Consider the following 24446-nt stretch of genomic DNA (forward strand, 5'->3'; position numbering starts at 1 on the left):
ATAGGCTGTGCAGTTCCTCAACTTAACAATATGATTGTGTCGTAGGTACAATATTTAAACATTTGGGGCCCCACTTTTGATTCTGCCCAGGGCCCCACTTTGTCTAAAACTGGCCCTGGGTGCATCTTTGGGGGTCCATGTATCAGAAACTGAAATCTTTATCAGTTAGTTGCCAGGGTAGATTTCAGGCTTTACTCATGCCAGGTTTCTGGCATATGTATTGGTAAAAGAGTCAGAATGTGAAGCTCCTACCCACACCTCACTTTTTAACCCCAATTAAAAAGTAGAGTAAACATTGGAAAAATTAAAAAAAAACAACAACACAATTTTGTTTCACAAAACCAGCTTGCCAAACCATTTTTTATATCTATGTCCCTGTGTTTGAGCAGGTCAGGCAAGATGGCTGCCCTCGTAATCATTAACAGAATACAGAATGCTAAATATATTATTATATATATATAAATTAATACAAAATAAGAGAATAAAAAATAGCTAACAAATAATATATATCTTGTATAAAATTTTAATTGGTTAAACAATTAGGCAATAAATCTCCTTTAATTAAACATAATCTATTCGTAAGAATTCATAGTTGCCTATTTACTGACATCAGTAGATCTCCCCTGTCTATTGTTCCCAATTGCCTTGGCCTCACTGTGTATTTAAAAGGCTCAATAAATATGCGCCTTGTAAGAAATAAACCTTCAGTGCCAAATAATCAACTCAAGTGTTTTTCACAAGGATTGAGACGTCAGCACTCCTGGAAACGTAAAGGTTTTCCTTCTTAGACAATGGGCTGCTTGTTTCTGAAGACTCTGTCTTCTTAATTGCCATTATTTTTATGTTACTTCTCATTATTATATTGCTTTATTATTTTGATATTAGTATACAATAATGTAACATGATGTATTTTTGGTTCATATGACTTAATGTACAGTAAAATGGTTTGATTCTATAACAGGACATGCTGTAGTTTTTGGTCTATAATGCTAAAAAATCTATAGTAAAATATCTATAAATATGGCTATTGTACATAGAATCAGAGCCCAATGCAATGATCAGATAATATATATATATATAATACTGACAGGTGAATAATGTGATAATGGCGTCTGCCAAGGGTAGACTATATTGGGCAGCAAGTGATCAGTTTTGTTGTTGTGTTAGAAAAAGGAAAAATGGGCAACGTTGACAGGGACCAATTGTATGGCTAGACTACTGGGTTAGTACATCTCTGAAACCTACTAAACAAAGCCCAAGGAAGGACAACGAATCGGCGATCGGGTCATTGACAGGAGTCAAGAATGAAGAGTGAAGAATCACATTGCATTTCATCCTTTTACATCATATGGATTGCCAGGTGAGAGTGTATCACTTATCTGGGAAACAGATGGCACCAGTTTGGATGAACTATGGGAAGGAGACAAGATGGGAGAGGCAGTGTGATTCAGGCAATGTTTTGCTATGAAATATTGTGTCCTGCAATCATGTGGATGTTACCTTGACATGCACCATTTACCTAAACATTGTTGCAGACCAACTTCCCCCGTTCATGGCATCAATAATCTTTAATGGCAGTGATCTCTTTCAGCAGCCATACTGCAAAACATATTTAGGGATGATTAGAGGAACATGACAAAAAGTTCATGGGGAATTTATCAAGACTAGCTTTTGTTATGTTGGTCTAATATTTGTAGGCCCTGTAGGAGAATGCACCTGATTTATGACCAGATGCACCTCCTCCGGCTGGCCATGCACCTACACTAAAATCTCATAACTGTGTAGGTTTCAGGCATCACTTCTGCCAGAAAACTAGTGTAAATGATGATAAATCTGAATGAGCCAATATTTCAGGAAAGTGGTGAGAGCAGTGTAACAAAATTAGCAAAAAAATAACCCTCTGGTTTGCAACTTTTTTTTTTTTACATCTCTTGATGTAAGAGATTTAAAAATTTCCTGTAGAGGTGTTTACGAGACCTCCAAATTCTCCAGCTCTCCAGTCTGATTCATGGTTGCAACTTACAAGACTTGCCATTAATGCCTTGTTATAAAATGACACAGGATAGGGGGGATGCATCTACCAGACTTTATGATATATTATCAAGCGACTTACTTGAAAGAGTGGTAGACTGATGTTGTCATGAGACATGGATGGGTATCTATGGGTATCTATGGACCAAGCATTCTCAGAAACAAATTATACCTTGGATTAATAAAATATATATTGTGAGAGTAAGGAAATATTTGGCAGTAAGTCCAATAAGTCCAAAATGGGGTAAAGTGTTTACATTAAAAGGTATTTCTCCATGACCATTTCCAATGCTACCAATTTTGGGTACCCCAAATTTCAAGTCGGAGATGGAAGATCATATTTTTCTGAGATAGATGAGAGCATGGTATGTTAGAGGTTTACATTTTAAAGATGAGCACAATTGGCTGACAAGGGGTCAAATCCTGCAAAAACAAACCCCTACCCACTGGGAAGAGTACAAACCAACTGGTAGACTATCATTGGGAGTTGTCTCCTATGAAGTAAAATAGAAAGTTAACAGCATTTGAAGAAATGTATAATAGGAGAACCAGAACACAGAATTCATTGTCTATTATTTTTAATTTTTATGGATGATTATACAAGATCATGGGAGCAAGATCATGATGTTTCATTTAAAGTTGGGCGAACCTCTCATGATTCTTTAGTTTCGGGTTCAGGTGACTCGGGTCCAAGATAAGTTTCAGAACAAACAAGTTTGGTACGAACCAAACTTTAAATTGGCTTAAAACAATGTAGAACACTATCAGCACTCCAAGAAACATATCTATCCACTTTCTAGCTCTCTAAGGCAAGCACAGTCTCTTCAGACTCCAGAGTATAATAGGTGGAGGCCCAGCGTAGGCGGCAAAAAAAACAAAAACATTCAGACTCACCTTTCATTACCTCTATTGTGCCTCCTTGGCACTCCATCTTTTCCTTCTTGATGACGTCATATTTCTGCTGCTGGCCCAACCAGAGGTCTCAGTTGTTGACCCCAGGAACCACAAGGAGGTCCATACGAGGTAATGAAAGGTGAGTATGAATTTTTTGGGGGGTTTTTTGTCACCACCCCTGGGCCTCCACCTATTATGGTCTGGGGTCAGAAGAGTATAATGCTGCAGCCATTTTAGTTTGAATGAGTCGCGATTTGTTCTTTTTCATAACCCCTCCCCCCAACAATTTGGAATAATTGGGTTGAATGAGTCGTTCTGCCCATTACTAATTCTCACATAGGTTTTCAATTTGTTGTAAGATCCAAGAAACATAGAAGCAAGAAGTGACTCCTACCTAATTGCTAGAGCTGTGTGGATGAAAATGGATTGATTTTTCATATATTTTAGGAGTGTAGACACAAATGAGACCTACATAATATTAGGCAGATGATCTTAATTTTATGGCTGTTCTATGAATATCTATGTACTAAAAAAAATAAAAATCCCTATTTCCTCAAAATTGAAAAAAAACCCCTGTTATTTCATATTTTCATTCATACTTATTATATTCAGCTCAGTAATAATCTTATCTTATCAATTATTTCTATGCCTATACATGGGGGGACTATAAAGATATTTTAGGAAGTTAATCAGTTCAGAATATTGAACCTAAAAATGAACATGTTGTTGTAAGCTGGACATTCCTTTTTATGACATAGACCGCATCATTTTTCCCATAGATGTCATGGATATTTTGGCTGACTCTTTGCACGTCACCGCTATGACTTGTCCAGTAGAAGAGAAGGAGAAGACAGTAGGAACATAAATCATTTTCATCCATCACGAGTCCGCGAGACCAAATTTATGGTAATTATAAAATGGGGAGTGGGAGGGTTTGAAGTTAGAAGAGCCATCTGATCTCTGTCTAGGTACTCTATGGTGAATTTTTTGTGTAGTTGACGAGAGTTGACGAAATCGATTGAAACTATCTATGTGTGAATGTAAAATTTCTTGTATTCACATGTGCTACAAAATTAGGTTTTTATGTTAAAAAGTTATCATTGAATTCAAATCATACAGCCGAATTCATCTGGAGAAATACAACCTGTACATGGAAAAGTCTACCCAGTAAGGACTCAGGTCTGTCAATCAAGTCTACAGTGGAAGATGGTCACTGTGCCACATAAGAAGACACTAGCATTATAGTTAGAAGCATTGAAATTTTCCATTACGTCAGAGAAGTTTCCAATTATTCAATAATATCATGTCAATATAAGAATATCATTATATTATTATTAACAATATTCATGTTTCCTCAGTTTTTTTTAAATGATGCCTAAGAACAAGACTTTATCAGATGACTTCATCCTACTAGGGTTTTCAAAGGGTCAGGTCGTCTGTTCACTTTTACTTGCCGTGATCTACACCATGGTTCTTTTAGGGAATCTTTCTGTATTCAGTATTATCCAGGTGACCAGCCACCTCAAGACACCCATGTACTTTTTCTTGAGCTGTCTATCCATCTTAGATGTGTGTTATTCTACAGTTACCCTCCCAAATATGCTGATCAATTCTATAACAGGTAACAGAGGGATAGCCTTCCACAGATGTTTTCTACAACTTTATTTCTTTGTTTATGTTGGAGGGACGGAGAGTCTTCTTCTCACTGCCATGGCTTATGACCGATATGTTGCCATATGTAACCCCTTACGATACTCCAGCATTATGAATAGGATGTTCTGCTTATATGTTGTGATGGGATGTTGCCTCATTGGGTTGTTGAACTCCATGTCTCATACCATGATGACTTTGAGGTTGAGTTTTTGCGATAGACGGTACATTAACAGTTTCTTTTGTGATGTTCTTCCAATGTTGGAAGCTGCTTGTAGCGATACAAAGATTATTCGAATGTTACTGCATATAGACACTGTCTTGCTAGGAGCCTCAACATTTCTAGTTGTGATGAACTCATACACTCACATCATTTGCACTATATTGAAAATCCACTCTTCTGAGCAGAGGCTGAAGGTCTTCTCCACGTGTTCTTCTCAACTCATTGTTGTTACACTCTTCTACATAACAGGGATTTTCAGCTACAATGGGCCAAAGTCTGGAGATTCATTTTACATTGCTCAAGTCTCATCTATTGTATATAGTGTCCTTCCTCCACTGCTGAATCCCATCATATACTGCCTGCGAAACAATGACGTGAAGACAGCCTTCAAAAAAGCTATCACAAAAATATATATATATATATATTAAAAAAGTCAAGTTAAATAAATAAACTAACAGTCTTGGACACTTACATTTCAATATCATGGACAATTTCTTATTAATAGTTTTGGATAGGGAAAAATATGTCTTTGTACCGTATTAGCCAGTGGATACGCACACACATACCTATCTACAAACTTACAGCGCTCACACAGTATATAAGATACATAGTCAGGGGCATATCTACTGGGGTAGTAGCAGTAGCACAGGGACACAGGGACATTAGGGGCCCGGCGACTGCCGCTACGGCTGCGTTGTTTTTTTTACTTAATAGGCCGTTACCAGCTGGAGATACTCCTATTTACATGCTTACATATTGGACATACTTGCGACCCCCCCCCCCCCCCCCCCCGCCCGTAAAGAAAGATAGGCAAAGTTGCCTAACTTTCTTCACAGGGGGATTGCAAGTACATCTAATATGTAAGACATGCCAGCGTTTGTTATCTATTGCGGGTCTAATTTTTATTGGCTTATTTTCAATTGGTGGAAAAAAATAAATAGGGAGGGGGTCAGTGATAGAGAGGGAGGTGTGGCGAGTTAGGATTGGAAAACAACAGATGGCTGCTAATGATGTAGTGGGTGGGCTAGCTAGGGAAACGGGGGGGGGGGGAGTGTGTGAGAGAGGGAGGAGAAGTGAAGCATCATGGAACTTGTAGAAAACAAACTATGCAGAAGATGCCAGGAGGTGACTGAGAACCCCAGAAATCACTGCTATAGGTATTTGGGTGCACTTATTGACCTATTAATAGCACTAACTAACTTTTTTTGAAAAATGATTTTTATTTTTTTTTTGCCTGGAAAATCCCTTTAAATAAAGATATTATGTAAAAAAAATAGATTTAGTTTTCTGGGAGTAAAATCCCTGTAGAAGGAACAAATGCAATTCATCTTCAAATTCCCAACTCACATAAGTCATACAGGTCCCTATAGTTCTTATTCTCCTGTCCCAAGGCTACTGCTGTGCTACCTTATAAGACGTAGCCATTATCAGAGCCTCGTGCAAGCACTTACAATGGTCTTAGGTATTATTCAATCATTTACATTTTTGATAAGATATTTATTACAGGGTCGCTGGTGATACGATTAGGAAACTTTGATGGAATGCCAAAAACATCCAGTACATGAACTGCTGACATTTGATACATACAGCCTGGTATTTGGATTCATGTACATGTAAGGAACATTGTCCAGGTATTACTCTTTGTGAATGCAGGATCGGTCCGGTAGGCTGATTGTTCTGATTGGAACCATCTTAAAGGGGCTCTCTGAGAATGAGATATTGATGACATCTCCTTAGGATAGGTCATCAATATGTGTCTGATGGAAGCCCAGCACCTAATATCCAACAATCTAGCTGCATGAAAAGATCATGTTCATCAGTCACATAGTACAGTAGCAGCTCAGTCGCATTCAAGACAACAGGGCTCAGCAAACACAACCCCTACTCAATATACAACGCTGTGTTTTAGTATTCAGTGAAGAGGCCAACATGCTCATCGGAACACCTCAGTCTTTCAAATAATTGCAGTATGCATCTAATGTGGGCATGACGTGTTGTGTACAAATCTAATATGTAAGAAATGTGTTGTGTATGCGTCTAATATGTCAATAGTGTGTATGCTGCATGCATCTATATGTATATTAGACAAATGTTGCTCACAGTGTATGAAAAAGTATTTGCGGACCATGTGTCTTATGGGATATGTCTTATATGAGAGCGGTTTGTATGCATCATATTTCTAATATGTTAGTGATGTCTCTAACATCGGATATATTACATTTGAGTAGTCCTTTGGTGTCAGTGTCCGGCTCTGTTGTCTCATTATGACAATGATTTGTAATGTTCTCTCACACAAATGGAGAGTTGTGGAGCCAGTGGCTGTCATACAGGCGCTCATCCCAACACCCACTAGGCTTAATTGTTCATGGAAAGCCAATTTACTGGTTACATTTTTGGCATGTTGGAGGAAACCTGGTTAGAAAATTCCATATAAATTCCATACTTAAGTTGCCCTTCGTCAGATTCAATCCAAGGACCTCAGTGCGAGGCAACAGTGCAAACCACTGAGCCACCATGCTGGCCCCAGACATATAACCCCCCCTACCCATACAGCTGTCACCAACTAAGAGGAAGATGAGACCCCATGGACTGTTATACCCCAAACCACCCCATACCCACCACTCTCCCCCCAACCCCCAACTCTCCCCCCGACTCCAACTCCCCCCCCCCCACTTTACTAGCTTTGGCAATGCCAAATATCTATTTGGACGTGCCAATAAGGCCTGTTTGATTTTATTTGAACATTGCAGAGGTGAGAATGGGTTCCCTCCTTTAGACCTCTTCAGTAAGCCAGAGCAGAGATCTGATGCAAAAAGAAGTTCTTGATCTGGAAGTTTTCATATGTGGTTCCTTCACTTACTATCCAGTTCTTCTTCCTAAACAGGGATATAAGCTCTCTTATCCTCTCATCACTGTGATATTGTGGTGTCACGAATGGACTACCGAAATTAATTCAAAATGTTGACCTAAATATAACACCATGATATGTTTTTTGATGGGACCTCAGAACAATACCTCTATGGATGGTTTTATTTTACTCGGATTTTCCAAGAAACCAATGATCTGTTCCTTTTTGATCATGTTGGCATACATCATGATTCTTTTAGCTAACCTGTCTGTATTTACTATCATCCAGGTAAACAGCCACCTCCAGACCCCCATGTACTTTTTCTTGTGTTGCCTGTCCATCTTAGATGTGTGTTATTCTACGGTCACCCTCCCAGCTATGCTGGTCAATGCTTTATCAGGGAACAGGAGGATATCCTTTAGTGGGTGCTTTACCCAACTCTATTTTTTCATCTCCGCTGGAGGAACTGAATGTCTTCTTCTTGCTGCCATGGCCTATGACCGATATGTAGCCATATGTAACCCCCTCCACTACATCCTCATTATGAACAAAAGGTTTTGCTCCTACATTGTGGTAGGATGTTGCCTCCTCGGTTTGATGAATTCCATGTTCCACACCTTAATGACATTGAGACTAACATTTTGTGGAGATCATCATATCAACAATTTTCTCTGTGATGTTCTTCCAATGTTGGAAGCAGCTTGTAGCAACATCTACAGTAGTCAGATGCTGATTCGAGTAGACACGGTGGTGCTTGGGGTATCCACATTTTCAGTTGTGATGAACTCCTATGTACACATTATTTCTACAATACTTAAAATTCACTCTTCCGAGGGAAGGCAGAAGGTCTTCTCTACATGTTCCTCCCACCTTATTGTTGTCACAGTTTTTTACATTACAGGTATTTTCAGCTACAATGGCCCCAATTCTGGAGAATCCTTTACAGTTGTCCGAGTGTCTTCCATTATTAATAGCGTCTTACCTCCATTTCTGAACCCAGTTATTTATTGCTTGAGAAACAATGAGGTAAGGACAGCCTTAAAAAAACTACTAGTATTGCAAGGATAATGTAGGACTTTTACGTTAATATATGGCATGTGACCCTATCACCCCTCATCCCCAGAGTACAAAATCCTCCTTGAAACATTGTCCTTTTCCATCTTATTGAAAATTCTAGTCATCCCTAGCAAGAAATGTAGCTTTTAGTCTTCGTTGCAGTATCTATGATAGGGCCTATTACCCAGTGGTATAAGTACCGTGGTAGAAATCGTAGCGACTGTCACTGTGCCCGGAACCTAAGGGGGCCTGGTGGGCCCCTGCTGCTTTTTTTTTTTTTTTTTTTAAAAGCTGTTAACTTTGAAATAATCCAAGCAGGTAACATGTCCTATTTACTTATCGATCCCAATTTCTACTCACAGCCACCTCGGCTTCTCCTCCTTACCACCAGGAGGCTCTGTGCATCTCATATCACTTCTCTGGGGCCTCCTGGAGGGAATAAGGGAAAGTGGAGGTAGCCATGAGCAGGAGATGGGATTGATAAGTAAGGCAAAAGTATTTGGTGGGGCAAACCCCAACAAATTCTGCTATTAGTACACTTGGGGGCACTTCAGACCCCAGAGTATAATGTTAGGAGACCCTGGGGAGGTGAGTGAACATAAAAAACAGTGTTAATCACTTCTCTGGTGCGACTCCATGCAGTCTTCAGCCTCTGTAGTGATGTCAAAGCCGGCATAACCCACATCTGTGACGTCATTGAAGAGGACCGCAGCAGAGCCCAACAGAGGTAAGTACCACTGATTAGTCACCTCCTCAATCATTCTACTCTGGGGTCTGAAAAGAGGCCAGATTATAATAATAGTTCATGGGTGGTGTACCAAAACATTTTGGGTTTTGATGAACCCTAAATTTTTACAATATTTGCAATGAACTTCATTGGGGCCACAATGGGACAAAATACTGGGTGGAGGGGCCACTATGGAACATTATACTGTGTGGAGGGGCCACTATGGAACATAACACTGTGTGTAGGAGCTAATATAGCACATTATACTGTGGGGACAGACCACGATGGGTCATAATAATGTGCGGAGATGCCACTATGGAACTTTATACTGTGTGAAAGGTCCACTATATGACATTATACTGTTTGGAGGGACCACTATTGGTCATAATACTGTGTGGAGGGGCCACTTTGGAGCATTATACTGCGTGGAGGGTCCGCTATATGACATCATAGAGGAGGGACTGCTATGAGACACTACACTGTAGGGAGGGACCGCTATAGGATATTATACTATGTGCACAGGGGGGACCAGGAAAGGGGTCCATATGTGTGTGTGGGGGGGGGCACAAGTCAAATGTTTGCTATGGGGCCCAGTCTTTGCTAGTTACGTTACTTTAGTACGCCCCTGCTACCACCTATCATGCCTTTTAAAATACTGGTGTTTTTATGTGAGATCAGGGACTATGGGCCCCTCAAACACCATATCTCTTCCTGTGAAAATTGATTGACGACCAACATAGGCGCAAAGACAGCTTCAATGGAGGTGTGCAAAGATGAGTCAAGGAACTATGAAATTGGCAATCAAGATCTTGTAGTAATATCATTAATTGCATTTTATTACACAAATTACTTCTTATTAATTACTATATATTTTAAACTATGTTATATATTTGTATTAACATCTAAAGAGCAACAGCTCCTGGAAATAGACTATATCAATATAAATGAAGAAGACGTCAGAGTGCTGAAGACAGCTTTGGAGTAATCTGTAATTCAGGATCAGTATGTGATACATCATGTAATGTATGTAGACGTGAACAGTGAGTGCAGCTCTGGAGCATAATAAAGTCTGTAACTTATGATCCGTATTGTGTGAATAAAATATTTTGCAACATTTCATGTCCATTTCATTTAGATTTTCATGTTAATAATTGTTTTATGATCCTGTTAAGTGCCTAAAAGTGTCAGGTCAGTAATAGCATAGATACATTTCTCCAAGCCGTATCTGTAATATCAAGTAGTGGTGTAACTATAGGACATGGAGAAATAGATCTCAGACGCAGAAACCTCATGCCTGAAAGTACTCACTATCGTATAAGGAGACACCAGTATTAAAAATTGCACATAGTAGGTGGGAACACTGATAGAGGTTTTTCATTGGGGTCCTGCGGTTACAAGTTATACACCGGATATCAATTGTATTCCTATTGCTTCTTCAGATTTTTTTTGACTGTGCCTGAAATAAGACCTCTATAGATAAGAGGATAAGTGAGAAGGTTACAGGTAGGTCCCTACAAATGGCTTCAGGGACTTAGGACATCTAAAGGAGGTGGTGGGCATATACTTCCTAGACCACTGACCAGCAATCCTTACACAAGAGTGCACTTGAAGTGTTTTCTTTTATGGTGCACTTCACTTTTATGAAGTTAGTGGGCTGGTTGAGGTCTCTGGTCATGAGTATGGAGTCATACAGTAGCTTGCAAAAGTATTCATACCCCTTGATAGGAACTCATCAAATAGATTAGAAATAAAGAAGGAGAGAAGTTTAAAGCAGTGTTGGGTTATAAAATAATGTCCCAAACTTTGAGCATCCCAAGGAGCTGTATTTTTGGTACTCTAGTGTTGGTCATCTGCAGCCAAATCCACTCACATATCATATTGGCAATATCCCTATTTAAATTACCATTGTATACATGTCTAACTAAAACTTCACGTAAATACTCAGGGATATACAAGGGTGCATGATATCAGCATTACTGTATGCTATAAAATGAAGGGAACTAGTTCAGTGTTTGGACACAAAGGGCCATGATTGGAATTGGTGGGACATAGTGTGCTGGTTCAGTAATCCGTCTTTGTGTTCTCTGACAGTTGGGAGGAGATGCCTAAGTGATGGTGTTAATGGCCCTGCCCAGAACACAACTTTTTACTAGTTTACTACTTATTATATGTTATATGTTAACACTGCAGCCCATAACCACGTTTGACAAAGAGCAGCAAATTGTGGTTAGGCTGTATATTAATATAATTGAAGAAGACATCAGAGCTGAGACATATTTAGTAGGCAGCAAGATGTTAGGGAAGTGTCTGACAGCAAATTTGCTCATTGGTACCAGTGACAAGAAGCAGAACTCTGAAAACAGCTCTGGTAGTTACGCCCCTGAGTACAAAGGTGCTCACTGGATCACCTTCATAATGCTGATCGGTAGCGATCCAGAGGTTAAAACTTGCCATTCAGTCACTTTCCTCAATGTGTGATTTAGTAGGGGGTGACACTGAGCTCAACAGAAAGTCCATTCCATTCTAAAAAAAAAAACGTAACAGTGTAAAGTAGGGCTTTTGGGATCAACAATGTACATTGTCCCAGAGCACTTATCCTCATTAAACATCCTCAGAGGGCTTGAAATCTCAAATAATATACTCAGGAGCTCTGCAGATTGTCTGGTTTTCTTTCTGCAGGTCCTTGGTGAGTCCTTTGGTCTTCTTTTTATAGGACAAGGTTCATTACTCACCAGGACTTGGAAGCTGACAATATAACTCTACTGTCTGGATATTCAACATCATCTCAAAGAGTAACGTTACATGTCAGGTCTTGCTATGCTACTTACATTGCTTGCAAAACATAATTCATTCTCTCATTATTATTATTATTATATATTATTTTCACAAAGTCTACCTATTCCGCAGAACCCAGTAAGTATCTTAGGGTATGAGTCAGGAACAATAGTGTTAGATCACTCTATAGGGCCAACTCCTTCTGCAAAACAGTAATGGCTGGGGATCATAAATGTCAGCCATGTGATTTCTCAGGTATTAATAAAATATTAGAAGATTATTTTTACTGGACATCCAGGTTAAAAAGAATTGGCCAGGTTCTTGACAACCAGTAGTGTGAATATGCTCTTATGTGTTTCTCATCAATGGTTGGTTCTAGTACACTTTTGTATCTAGAGCTGGTGAAGAAGAAGATGGAAGGTACCTGCGACCCCCCAATACATAAGAAAGAATACTTGGTTCGTCTTTAATCAAAGAGAAATACAGAGGGGCAAACCTATAGTATAACATGTATAAATGTATTGATATCTGCTTATGTTCTATATGAGTACTTGGGTGGGATTTATGTCAACATTTGCATCTGAAGCTCAGTTTGGAGATAATGAATTTGACTAGAAATATAGTTTTGCCCTGATGGATCCTATTTTAATTCAGTAGAGTATTTCCGACACCCTTGGTAACCAGTGTAATATGGACCCCGCACTTTATCATGGTTCTTATGATAATTGGAAACAACAGATGTGAGCAGAGCCTTATGTCACACAGAGGTATATTTAGATGTGCAACCGCATTTTTGCACAGACAACCTTTATAGAAACTGGTATGTGATAGATATATTAATTTATATCTGGTAGAGCCAGGTCAAAATCTAGTCTAGTGATGTGAGCTGAATCCCTGCTGTCCAGACCTGGAGAATAGCCATTTAGAGTGGTCCTGGCTCTGGGTCTTTTTGTTTAAGGTGTCAGTAGAAGACATTAAATACAGATTATATGACAAGTGTATTAGAAGTATGTATGTTTATTCTTTGGACTAATCCTTCTTTAGATAAGCGTCTAATAAATTGTTGAAATCGACAGCAAGAAGCCGTCACTTGCCCAGCTACTTAACTTTCCAAAAAATAATGAATTTTATCTCAATGTTCTTTCTTGAAGTTGTAGCAGATGAATTGGATGAAAGCAGACAACCAAACCCTGGATGATTTTCTTCTACTTAGATTCATGGACGGACAAGTCATTGGTACAATTTTAATGGTTGGCATTTACACCATGATTATCATCGGAAATTTCACTGTGTTTAGCATTATATATTTGGACATCCACCTTCAGACGCCCATGTATTTCTTCTTGAGTTGTCTATCTTTATTAGACATATGTTACGCCACAGTCACTCTTCCGGCTATGTTGGTCAATGCTATTACTGGAAACAGGAGGATTTCCTTCCATAGATGTTTCATGCAGCTCTATTTTTTTGTCTGTTTTGGAGGATCTGAATGTCTTCTTCTGGCTGCCATGGCTTATGACCGATATGTGGCCATATGTAATCCTCTCCATTACCCCATCATTATGAATAAGAGGTTCTGCTCAGGCTTTGTTGCTGGGTGCTGGTTTTGTGGGTTATTAAATGCCATGTTTCATACCTTGACAACCTTGAGACTGACCTTCTGTGGAGATCATCGTATCAATCATTTCTTCTGTGATGTCCTTCCAATGTTGGAAGCAGCTTGTAGTGACATTCAGGGCAGCCAAGTGTTGTTACATGTAGGCACTATATTTCTAGGGATGTCTCCTTTTCTACTTGTGATGAATTCCTATATACGTATAATATCCACTATCCTCAAAATCCGCTCCTCAGAAGGAAGACAGAAGGTCTTCTCCACATGTTCCTCACACCTTATTGTTGTCAGTATCTTCTACTTTACAGGCATGTTTAACTACAATGGTCCTAGTTCTGGAGATTCCTTCATCATCGGCCAAATTTCGTCTGTTCTCTATGGTATACTGTCCCCTATGTTAAACCCTGTAATCTACTGTTTGAGGAACCAAGATGTGAAGAAAGCCTTAAAGAAAGCAATAACTAGAACATAAATTGTAGTGATGAATTATCGTATATACAGGGTGGCCATAAAGTAACCTCATGCTCACCATGCATGATGGCGGCCACATTGAACAGTCATGCTAGTCGGTGGTCCAAATGGGACATCCCCAAGTATCGACAGACGGGTTTTGCGACGCGCGCTCACTTTACAGCGCCACATTATCCCCTGGTGGCGAGTTTTGGTATTAAATTTTTTTTCATGCCGTCCGTTTCCCCATGATTAGCACACATACAAATTTTCAGGCAATTCCGTCCATTGGGTCAGCCTGCACACGACTCCAAACACCTGAGGTTATTTTATGGCCAACCTGTATTTTTAGGTAAAGATTATACAACTTGACTTTAAAAGACTTAACCCCTTAGTGACTGACTTAAATAATGTGACAAATTTATTCACAGAGTGGATTTAATTAAAATGATACCAAATTTGATGCTGAAGTTGTGTTTTTTTAATTGTTTTAATAATTTTACAAAGTAAAAACCCTTATTGTAATGACAATTTTTTTTCCATCGCTGCTTTCCAAGACCGATAACTTAATTATTTTTTTGTTAACGGAATTTTACAAGGGCTTATTTTTTGTAGGAAGACCTGATGGTTAATTGATGCCATTTTGGGAATGTAGAATAAAGGAATTAGAACCACACTCCAAAATGTTTATGCTTCTTAAAAAATGTTTTAATGGCGTACATAAATACAATGTTTTGGGTTATTACTATTCATCAGGCACTTGTAAATATGTTGGAATATTCGAGTCGAACACAGCTTGGTACAAATTGATTTGCGCATCTATACATTTCAATATCAAAGATGAGAATTTCCTCTTTCATATGACACCAAAAGCAAGTTTGTATGTTTTATAATTTCCGACATATACTAGTAAGGGCTCATTCACATCTGCACCCGGGTCTCTGTTATGCAGGTTTCTGTTTCCTGCACGAAACTGGGCAGGAGACGGAAACCTGCAGGAATTTTTGAAACCCATTCATCAGAATGGGTTTGAAAAGTGTCCGGCCGTGAGCGCCGTTGAACGTTTTATGCTCTCCGCCGCTAAACCGTTTTTTTTTTTTTTAACCAGATACAGAGCCGACATGCAGGACTTTGTGTCTGGTTTAAAAAACCGGTTTCGCCGTGGAGAGCATATAACGCTTACCGGCGCTCACGGCTGGACACTGTCTGACAGGTTTCCGTCTTCTGCCGGCAGAAGACGGAAACCTGATACGGAGACCAGAACGCTGGTGTGAACCCAGCATAACTGAAATGAACCCATCCCCCTTATTTTCTACACAGCCCATTCTCGGAGCCTGTACGCAATACACAGTAACATTCAGTAAGGGGCAGGAACAGTTCTCATACAGAAACAAGAGAAAGCATAAAGAAATGTAGGATTTCACAGAAAGGAGACAAAATGTGTTAAAGTATATTACAAAATTTTATCAATGACACAAATACTGCCAGAAAATCAAAGATTGTTGAAAATGTAGTTACACTTTAAAGAAAATGTAAATTTCCCCAATGTTTTTACCATTCATTGATATAAATACCTTTTCTCTATTTCTACGCAAAATTAATGTAAATGTAGACTTGCATTATATCAATAATTGACATTAATCATTCACATTTCCCAGAAGAAAGTGCCGTCTCTGTGGACTTTTTTCTAAGTATCTACCTTGTGGTGATTGGAAATTGAGGAGTTTTGGGACTCATTTAATATGAGGCTGCTGATATAACATAAAGCCTTGCGATCCGAAAATGCAATCCACCTCCGTCAGTCAGATATGAGGGAAAATGGAAAACTAATATGTGGCCAACAATTTTTTCTTTACTGCAGCTGATTTTTACCTACTCAAAAATGACAACAAGGACTACTCAGAGAAAGAAGCGGCAGCGGCGGGGTACGGTGAGGACATCAGCTGGGAATTTTTGAATCAGAATTTTTGCTATTGTTAGTTAACATTTGTAAAAGTCCAGCAGCGAGTGGCCTCATATTGTATATAGTATGGGCTGCTTGTTATCCCCCACTTATTGGATATTTATGGCCTATTCTAAGGCCATAAAAACATAAATCCTGACAGCCCCTTGGATTTATTGGGAGGTATATGGCTGTTACTAAATTAATTGCATCTCCACTCTGTAGGCATGAAGCAGTCCTGATAAATACGATTTTGTACCTTGTACTGAATATTTAGTTTATATCAGCACCATTATATATATATATATATGGTAAGATTTCATTATGAAGACTAATTAGTGATTTATCCAATGGATTATAATATTGTTTTCAAAGTCTCGAGATGATTGACAATATGGCAGCTCATAGTAATAATTCTTTGGATGATTTTATCCTTTTAGGATTTTCAGAGAGTCATATTATATTCTCCCTTTTAATTGCAGTAACCTACACAATAACCATAATAGGGAATTTCACTGTATTTTGCATCATCCAGGTGGACAGCCACCTCAAGACACCCATGTACTTTTTCTTGAGTTGCCTATCCTTATTAGACGTCTGTTATTCTACGGTTACCCTCCCAGCCATGTTGGCCAATGCTCTCACTGGGAACAGGAGGATTTCCTTCCATAGATGTTTCATGCAGCTCTATTTTTTTGTCTGTTTTGGAGGATCTGAATGTCTTCTTCTTGCTGTCATGGCTTATGACCGGTATGTAGCCATATGTAATCCCCTCCGTTACCATTCTGTTATGAATAAGAGGTTCTGCTCAGGCTTTGTTGCTGGGTGTTGGGTCTGCGGATTGGTAAATGCCGTGTTTCATACCTTAATGACTTCGAAATTGACCTTCTGTGGAGATCATCATATCAACCATTTCTTCTGTGATGTCCTTCCAATGTTGGAAGCCGCTTGTAGTGACATTCAGGGCAGCCAAGTGTTGTTACATGTGGTCACCATATTTATAGGGATGTCTCCTTTTCTACTTGTGATGAATACCTACACACATATCATTTCCACTATCCTGAAAATCCGCTCCTCAGAAGGAAGACAAAAGGTCTTCTCCACATGTTCCTCACACCTCACAGTTGTCACTGTTTTCTACATAACTGCTATGTTTAACTACAATGGACCAATTGCTGGAGATTCCTTCATCATTGTCCGTGTGTCATCTGTTCTATATAGTGTTGTCCCTCCGTTATTGAATCCTATTGTCTACAGCCTGAGAAATAAAGATGTGAAAAGAGCTTTGAATAAGGTATTTGAGATGCCACTTCATTTGTCTCATAGGAGAATAGCAGTACTGATCTCAACAAGCTGAAATATTTGCTTGCAGAGTTTCGAAAAGTCACAACTACCAGCCATTTACAGTTTTTATTGGTTATGGGGTCACTTATAGTACACTGTAAAACATTGCTCAGCTCTTGAGGGGCTGTCATGGTTAAAGACACAACATCTGCCATAATAGTACAATGGATATCGAGAAAGGGCTAAAGGTGGCCAGGTTAATAGCGGTCAATCTTCCAATCCCATTATACTCTATTACATAAACCTTCTACACCAATGAATAAAGTCATTGACTCCGTGGTTGGATTGAACTGTCCACAACAGCCATTTAGTAATGCATACAACATCTAATAAATAATAGCGCTGAAAAAATCAAGTAAAACAATTCTGAACAACAATTATCCCCTGAGATTTTTTTTTTGCAAGAGGTCCTTGGACTCTTCTTCAGAGGAGCTGCCTTGTCAGCCAGCAAAGGTGTATGGAGTTGACTCATGAGTTATGAAAACGTCATGGAGTAGAGAACAAGTGTCCTTCAGACATGGATGGCAAATTCAGGCACAATCAAACCACAATCTTATACAGACAAGCACAAACTAAAAACTAAAATTTCCACATCAGGCGACTCTCTGCACTTCCTTACTCCAATCGTATACACATAAGTAGACACTGGGAAAAGACTGGCGGATTGGATAAAGCTCCCTCTTCTATTATTTCCCTGGAGTAGCACTTTGTAAGTAATGGAAACAATACTGACCAGTCTGACCATATATGACTGCATTAGACCGTATTTGCTTTTGTTCTTGGGTTGATATGCACATTTCCTATCAAAGCACATTCATCTCTGGGAGATAAAACTCGTCTCCTTCATTAGCGCTGGATGGCTGGACATTCCCATCTTATTTGTACTTGCGTACAATTGTTTGTACAGATGAAGAAGGCACCTTCAGGTATCTGGAAATTGCACCCAGGGATGAACCAGACTTCTTCAAGTCCACAATTCTCTTCCTGATATCTTGATATCTTGACTGATATTTTAGACTTTCCAATGATTTTGACACAAAGAAGTACTGTGTTTCAGATGTGCCTTAACCCCTTTCCGCTAAAGCCAGTTTTTGAGTCCATTCACATGTTTAATGGTAGCAGAAAAAGGAACCCATTGAAGGCAATGGGAGGCTTTTTTTCAGCACTGAAATTCCACACCAAATTCCTCACCATTTTCCCCCATGTGAATGGACCCTTTGACATCTTGACAGAGCTCAATTATTCAAATCTGACATGTGTCACTTTATGCAGTAATAACTTTGGGACACTTTAACTCGCCAAAGCGATTTTTATATTGTTTTGTTGTCTTAGTGGTAAATTTTGGTTGATATGTTTTGTACTTAATTAAGAAAAAATAAGAAATTTGGTGGAAATTTTGAAAAGTATTAATTTTAAAAAGTTTGAATTGCTGTGCATTGCATACAGATAGTCATATCATTGAAATTAGATCATAAATTTAATGTACCTTATCTCTTCTTTATGTTGTCATCAAATTTTAGTCACCGTTTTATTTTTTATGGGCATTATAAAGCTTACAAGTCAAACAACAATTTTCAAAATTTTCAAGATCATTTACAAAACCCATTTTTCAAGGGACTAATCTAGTTATGAATGGGTTTTGGAAGCCCCCAGTATCAGAAACCCCCATAAATCACCCCATTTTCAAAACTACACCCCTTAAATAAGCCAAAAAAGCATATACCAAGTATCTCAACCCTATAAACATTTAAAGGGGTAACATTTTTGCATATATAAGCAGTTAAAATTTTGCACTTTTAAAGATTTTTTTCTGCTATCTTAGTGGTGACAGTCTGTTGTCTTGATCTGTTGCCAATGGATACAACCACAAATGCAGAAACTTTATATGGTCTTCGACTTGTCAAAAAAACAGCCATGATTTCCTTATTGTGACTGTTTAACTTTTAATTATCTACAAATTAAAAAATGGTTATGTTTATTGGAATACCCCTTTAACAAGAAATTAAAAAATTGTAGGTGAAATTTACACGTCATTTTCTTTTACTAATATGTTCATCTAGCCCTACTATTTACACATTCACAAGGGGTTAAAGGAGAAAATACATCACATAATTTGTTATGCAAGTTCTCCTGACTACCATAATACACAACATGTGGGTGTAAACTGATATATGGGCACACATCAAGATAGAGAAGGGAAGGAGTACCAATGAGTTTTTGTAGTGCAGATTTTGTTGTGATCATTTTTAGGCACCATGTCGCATTTACAGAGCTGTTGAGGTGCCAAAACAGTAGAAACCTCTAGAATGTGACCCCATTTTGGAAACTAGCCTAGACTAGAATTTATTAAGGGGTATAGTGAGTATTTTGACCCTACAAGTTTTTCACTGAATTTATCCATAGGGACAGAAAATTTAAAAATGACCTTTTTCCCGATCAAGTGTTGCTTTAGCCTCAATTTTTTCATCTTCACAAAGGGTTAAATAAGAATAAACAACTAACTTTTTTCTCCTGAGCACAACAATACCCCATATGTGCTGGTACACTGATGTATGGTGAAGATAGCAGCGCTTGAAACAGAAAGAGCACTACTCAGCTTTTGAAGGGCAGATTTTGCTGGAATGATCCATTTGCAGAGCCCCTGAGATGCCAAAACAGTGGAAACACCCAAAAGTGACCCTATTTTAGAAGCTAGACCCCTCAAGGAATTTATAAAGGGGTATAGTGATTATTTTGACTTTACAGGTCTTTCACAGAATTGGGCCATAAAAAATGGAAAACATTCTAAGGGCTCGTTCACATCTGCGCCCGGTCTCCGTACTTGAGGTTTCCGTTTCCTGCCTAAAACATAGGCAGGAGACGGAAACCTGCAGGAGACTTTCTCACCCATTCATTTGAATGGGTGAGAAAGCTGTCCGGCCGTGCGCGGCAGTGAGCGTTTTGCGCTCTCCGCCACGAAACCGGGTTTTATAATCTGGACACAGAGTCGGACATGCAGTACTCTGTGTCCGGATAAAAAAATCCGGTTTCGCGGCGGAGAGCCTAAAACGCTCACCGCTGCGCACGGCCGGACCCGGTCTATGGTTTCCGTCTTCTGGCATGCAGAAGACGGAAACCATAGAACGGAGACCGTGAACGCAGGTGTGAACCTAGCGTTATCTATAAAATGTAGCTTTAACCCAAAATGTTTCATTTTTACAAGGGGTTAAAGGAGGAAGGCACCCCACAATTTGTTAAGCAATTTCCCCAACTATAGAAATGACACACATGTGGATATAAATTTCTCTATTGGCAAACAGCAGGGAACCGTTGAGCTTTTCGAAGGGAAGATTCAGCTGGAATTGGTGTCAGGCACAATGTCACATTGGCAGTGGAAAGCCCCAATAAATGACCTCATTTTGGAAATATATCGAGGGGTATAGTCAGCATTTTGAACGCATAGGAGTTTCATCAATTTTACTACTAATAGCCCTCTACAGTTTGTTACACAATTTCTTCTCCTCAACATGGATACATGGCAGAGCTTGGAACGGAAAGAGCGCTATTTGGCTTTTAGAGGGCAATTTTGCTGGAATAATGTTTGGTTGCCATGTCTTATTTGCAGAGCCCCTAAAGTACCAAAACAATGGAAACCCCAAAACATGTCGACATTTTGTAAACTACACCCCTCAAGGAATTTATCAAGGGCTATAATGAGCATTTTGATCCAAAAGCTGTTTAATAGGTTTATTAACATTGGACAGTGAATATGAAACATTATACTGCCACATAAAAGAAAGGAATCTCCTCTTTCATATGACATCAACAGCAAGTTTACACGTTCTATAACCCCAGATATATAACTGTTTGAAGTGACCCTCTCTTACCCTCATTTTCTCTACATTTTACAGTCCCGTATTCCCTTACTCAATATACAGTAACATTCAGTGAGAGGCGGAAACTTCTCTCAATACAAAAACAAGAATAAAGAGATGCAGGATTTCACGAAAAGGAGACAAAATGTGTTAATAAATTCTATTACAAAATTTATCAATGATACAAATACTGCCAGAAAATCAAAAGTTTTTGAAAATTTAGTTATGCTTTAAAGAAAATGGAAGTTTTAACAATGTTTTTAGAATTTATTGATATAAATATCTGTCCCCTATTTCTACAAAAAAATGAATACAAATTAATTATATTAATCATTGACATTAATAATTTACATTTCCCAGAAGAAAGTGCGGTCTCTGTGGACTTTTTTTTCTAAGTACCTCTCTTGTGGCAATTAGAAATTGAGGAGTTTTGGGACTCATTTAATATGAGGCTGCTGATATAACATAAAGCCTTGCAATCCGAAAACACAATCCATCTCCGTCAGTCAACTATGAGGGAAAATGGAAAACTAAAACTAATATGTTGCCAACAATTTTTTCTTTACTGCAGTTGATTTTTACCTACTGAAAAGTCGCAACAAGGACTACTCAGAGAAAGAAGCAGCAGTTGTGAATTTTTTGAATCAGAATTTTTGCTATTGTTAGTTAACATTTGTGAAAGTCCAGCAGCGAGTTACTGAAGGTTTTATACATTTAAGGTATGAAAATGAAATTTAAATAAAATCATGTAATTCTTGAAAGAAAACTTCAACTTTCTTACCTTGATTAAATTTTTGAGGCGGCTAATTTCATGTTTGTACATGTCAATCTAATGGATTGTAAAGAATCCTTTAGGCTTAATGCGCACATCAGTATTGTATGCCAATATGGAGCACATAGCTTTGTACATTGCTGACAGACCAAGTACTTCACACGGTGTCTTCATCGGTTCTGATTCAACAGTATAATGTTGCCCAACTATGGCACGTAATAGGGCATGTCAGCATATTTTATAAGATCGTCGGTACACGGAGATGTACAGTATGAACCTAGTCTATCCTATTGAGTGTTACATTACAGCTCTATACTACACAGATCCCAAATGCAGTTGCTGCAGACATTGTTCAACTTGACAAATCTTTTTGAGCTTGCACTTAGAATATATTTAACGCTCAGAGCCATAATAGCATGGTGCTGCAATGTAGCAGACACAAAAGCAGAGCCTGATACATAGCTGCTGGATTTCAGATGTATTATACTGCAGTTGTTAACCTACCAGAAAAATATATTATCAAGAAAATAAATGTACATAACCAACCTATATGAATATAACAAAGAAATCCTACACAAAACATAACTGAAAAATATACATATTTTATTAACAGACTTTAAGCACTAAAAACTGATGATAAAATCACATTCATGATAGACGTCTGGTGCAAAATGAGAGACAATACATAGATATCATGATCACAGCATGACAGAATACCATGACAGTATAGGGTCCGTGTGCTTTCACTGGCACAACGCTTGCAGTTGCATTCGGCATTCCGTTCGGGGGGGGTGGGGGGGGGTGGTCCTCATGCGTACTCCCCCCAGACGGAATACCAACGCGAATGTGAACGAGTCCTTAGCTTTCACGTACTGAACTCTAATAGACTCACAGGACCTAATACACATCTACGGTAAGCAATACTATGTTTAAGTTTCCTTGTGGGACAGTAAAAAAAATGTGAAAACAGTAAAAAAAAAAAAAAAATCTTTTTTAGAAATAAATAAAAGTTCACCGCCTTTCTCATTTGTAATATAAATAATATAAACTTAAAAAAAACATATTAGGTAAAAGTCTGAACCGCCCAAATATATTTTTATCAATTCCGTACAATGAATGTCATCAGCAGAAAATGTGAAAAGTTACAGGTGTCAGAATATAGCAATTATTTTCCTAAAAAATGTTTTTAGTAAAAGTGTTAAAACTTAGAAGATCTTTTATTATTACTTGGTTGTTAGTTTAATTTCTTAAACTAAATGTGGCTGAGAATTTTTTTATTGATATTCTAAGAATAGGCCATAAAAACGTAAATCGTGACAGCCCCTTGGATTTATTGGGAGGTATATAGCTTTTACTAAATTAGTTGCATCTCCATTCTGTAGGCATGAAGCAGTCGTGATAAATACATTATTGTACCTTGTACCGAATATTTTGTTTATATCAGCACTAGAGATGAGCGAACACTAAAATGTTCGAGGTTCGAAATTCGATTCGAACAGCCGCTCACTGTTCGAGTGTTCGAACCCCATTATAGTCTATGGGGAACATATACTCGTTAAGGGGGAAACCCAAATCCGTGTCTGGAGGGTCACCAAGTCCACTATGACACCCCAGGAAATGATGCCAACACCCTGGAATGACACTGGGACAGCAGGGGAAGCATGTCTGGGGGCATAAAAGTCACTTTATTTCATGGAAATCCCTGTCAGCTTGCGATTTTCGCAAGCTAACTTTTCCCCATAGAAATGCATTGGCCAGCGCTGATTGGCCAGAGAACGGAATTCGACCAATCAGCACTGGCTCTGCTGGAGGAGGCGGAGTCTAAGATCGCTCCACACCAGTCTCCATTCAGGTCCGACCTTAGACTCCGCTTCCTCCGGCAGAGCCAGCGCTGATTGGCCGAAGGCTGGCCAATGCATTCCTATGCGAATGCAGAGACTTAGCAGTGCTGAGCCAGTTCTGCTCAACTACACATCTGATGTAGCAGAGCCGAGTGTGCATCAGATGGCCAATCAGCGCTGGCCAATACATTCTATTAGCCCGATGAAGTAGAGCTGAATGTGTGTGCTTAGCACACACATTCAGCTCTACTTCATCGGGCTAATAGAATGCATTGGCCAATCAGCGCTGGCCAATGCATTCTATTAGCGTGAGCTGAGTTTGCACAGGGGTTCTAGTGCACCCTCGGCTCTGCTACATCAGATTGCTACATCTGATGTAGCAGAGCCGAGTGTGCACATTCGGCTTTGCTACATCAGATGTGTAGTT

General features: G+C 38.9%; 5 protein-coding genes across 5 annotated transcripts in view; all 5 read left to right on the plus strand.

Annotated features, from left to right (window-relative positions):
• ZBTB45 (zinc finger and BTB domain containing 45) overlaps positions 1-24446 on the plus strand; it is a 500250-nt gene that overhangs the window by 53619 nt on the left and 422185 nt on the right. The window lies entirely within an intron of this gene.
• LOC142209102 (olfactory receptor 5V1-like) lies at positions 4294-5226 on the plus strand. Its single transcript, XM_075278042.1, has one exon. The coding sequence runs from the start codon at positions 4294-4296 to the stop codon at positions 5224-5226; it is 933 nt and encodes a 310-aa protein (XP_075134143.1).
• Positions 7794-8714, plus strand: LOC142209103 (olfactory receptor 8B8-like). Its single transcript, XM_075278043.1, has one exon. The coding sequence runs from the start codon at positions 7794-7796 to the stop codon at positions 8712-8714; it is 921 nt and encodes a 306-aa protein (XP_075134144.1).
• Positions 13374-14288, plus strand: LOC142209104 (olfactory receptor 5V1-like). The gene has a single exon (XM_075278044.1). The coding sequence runs from the start codon at positions 13374-13376 to the stop codon at positions 14286-14288; it is 915 nt and encodes a 304-aa protein (XP_075134145.1).
• Positions 16591-18540, plus strand: LOC142209105 (olfactory receptor 5V1-like). Its single transcript, XM_075278045.1, has 2 exons — positions 16591-17502; positions 18460-18540. The coding sequence occupies exons 1-2, from the start codon at positions 16591-16593 to the stop codon at positions 18538-18540; spliced, it is 993 nt and encodes a 330-aa protein (XP_075134146.1).

The sequence above is a fragment of the Leptodactylus fuscus genome, chromosome 6 (assembly GCF_031893055.1).
Source record: "Leptodactylus fuscus isolate aLepFus1 chromosome 6, aLepFus1.hap2, whole genome shotgun sequence".
NCBI lineage: Eukaryota > Metazoa > Chordata > Amphibia > Anura > Leptodactylidae > Leptodactylus > Leptodactylus fuscus.

Bases quoted from the DNA above. Each gene is read 5' to 3' on its own strand.
- LOC142209102 (XM_075278042.1), top strand. From the start codon at position 4,294: ATGATGCCTAAGAACAAGACTTTATCAGATGACTTCATCCTACTAGGG.
- LOC142209103 (XM_075278043.1), top strand. From the start codon at position 7,794: ATGGGACCTCAGAACAATACCTCTATGGATGGTTTTATTTTACTCGGA.
- LOC142209104 (XM_075278044.1), top strand. From the start codon at position 13,374: ATGAAAGCAGACAACCAAACCCTGGATGATTTTCTTCTACTTAGATTC.
- LOC142209105 (XM_075278045.1), top strand. From the start codon at position 16,591: ATGATTGACAATATGGCAGCTCATAGTAATAATTCTTTGGATGATTTT. The intron at 17,503-18,459 runs GTATTTGAGATG...TTGTTTGTACAG, and splicing joins TGAAAAGAGCTTTGAATAAG to ATGAAGAAGGCACCTTCAGG.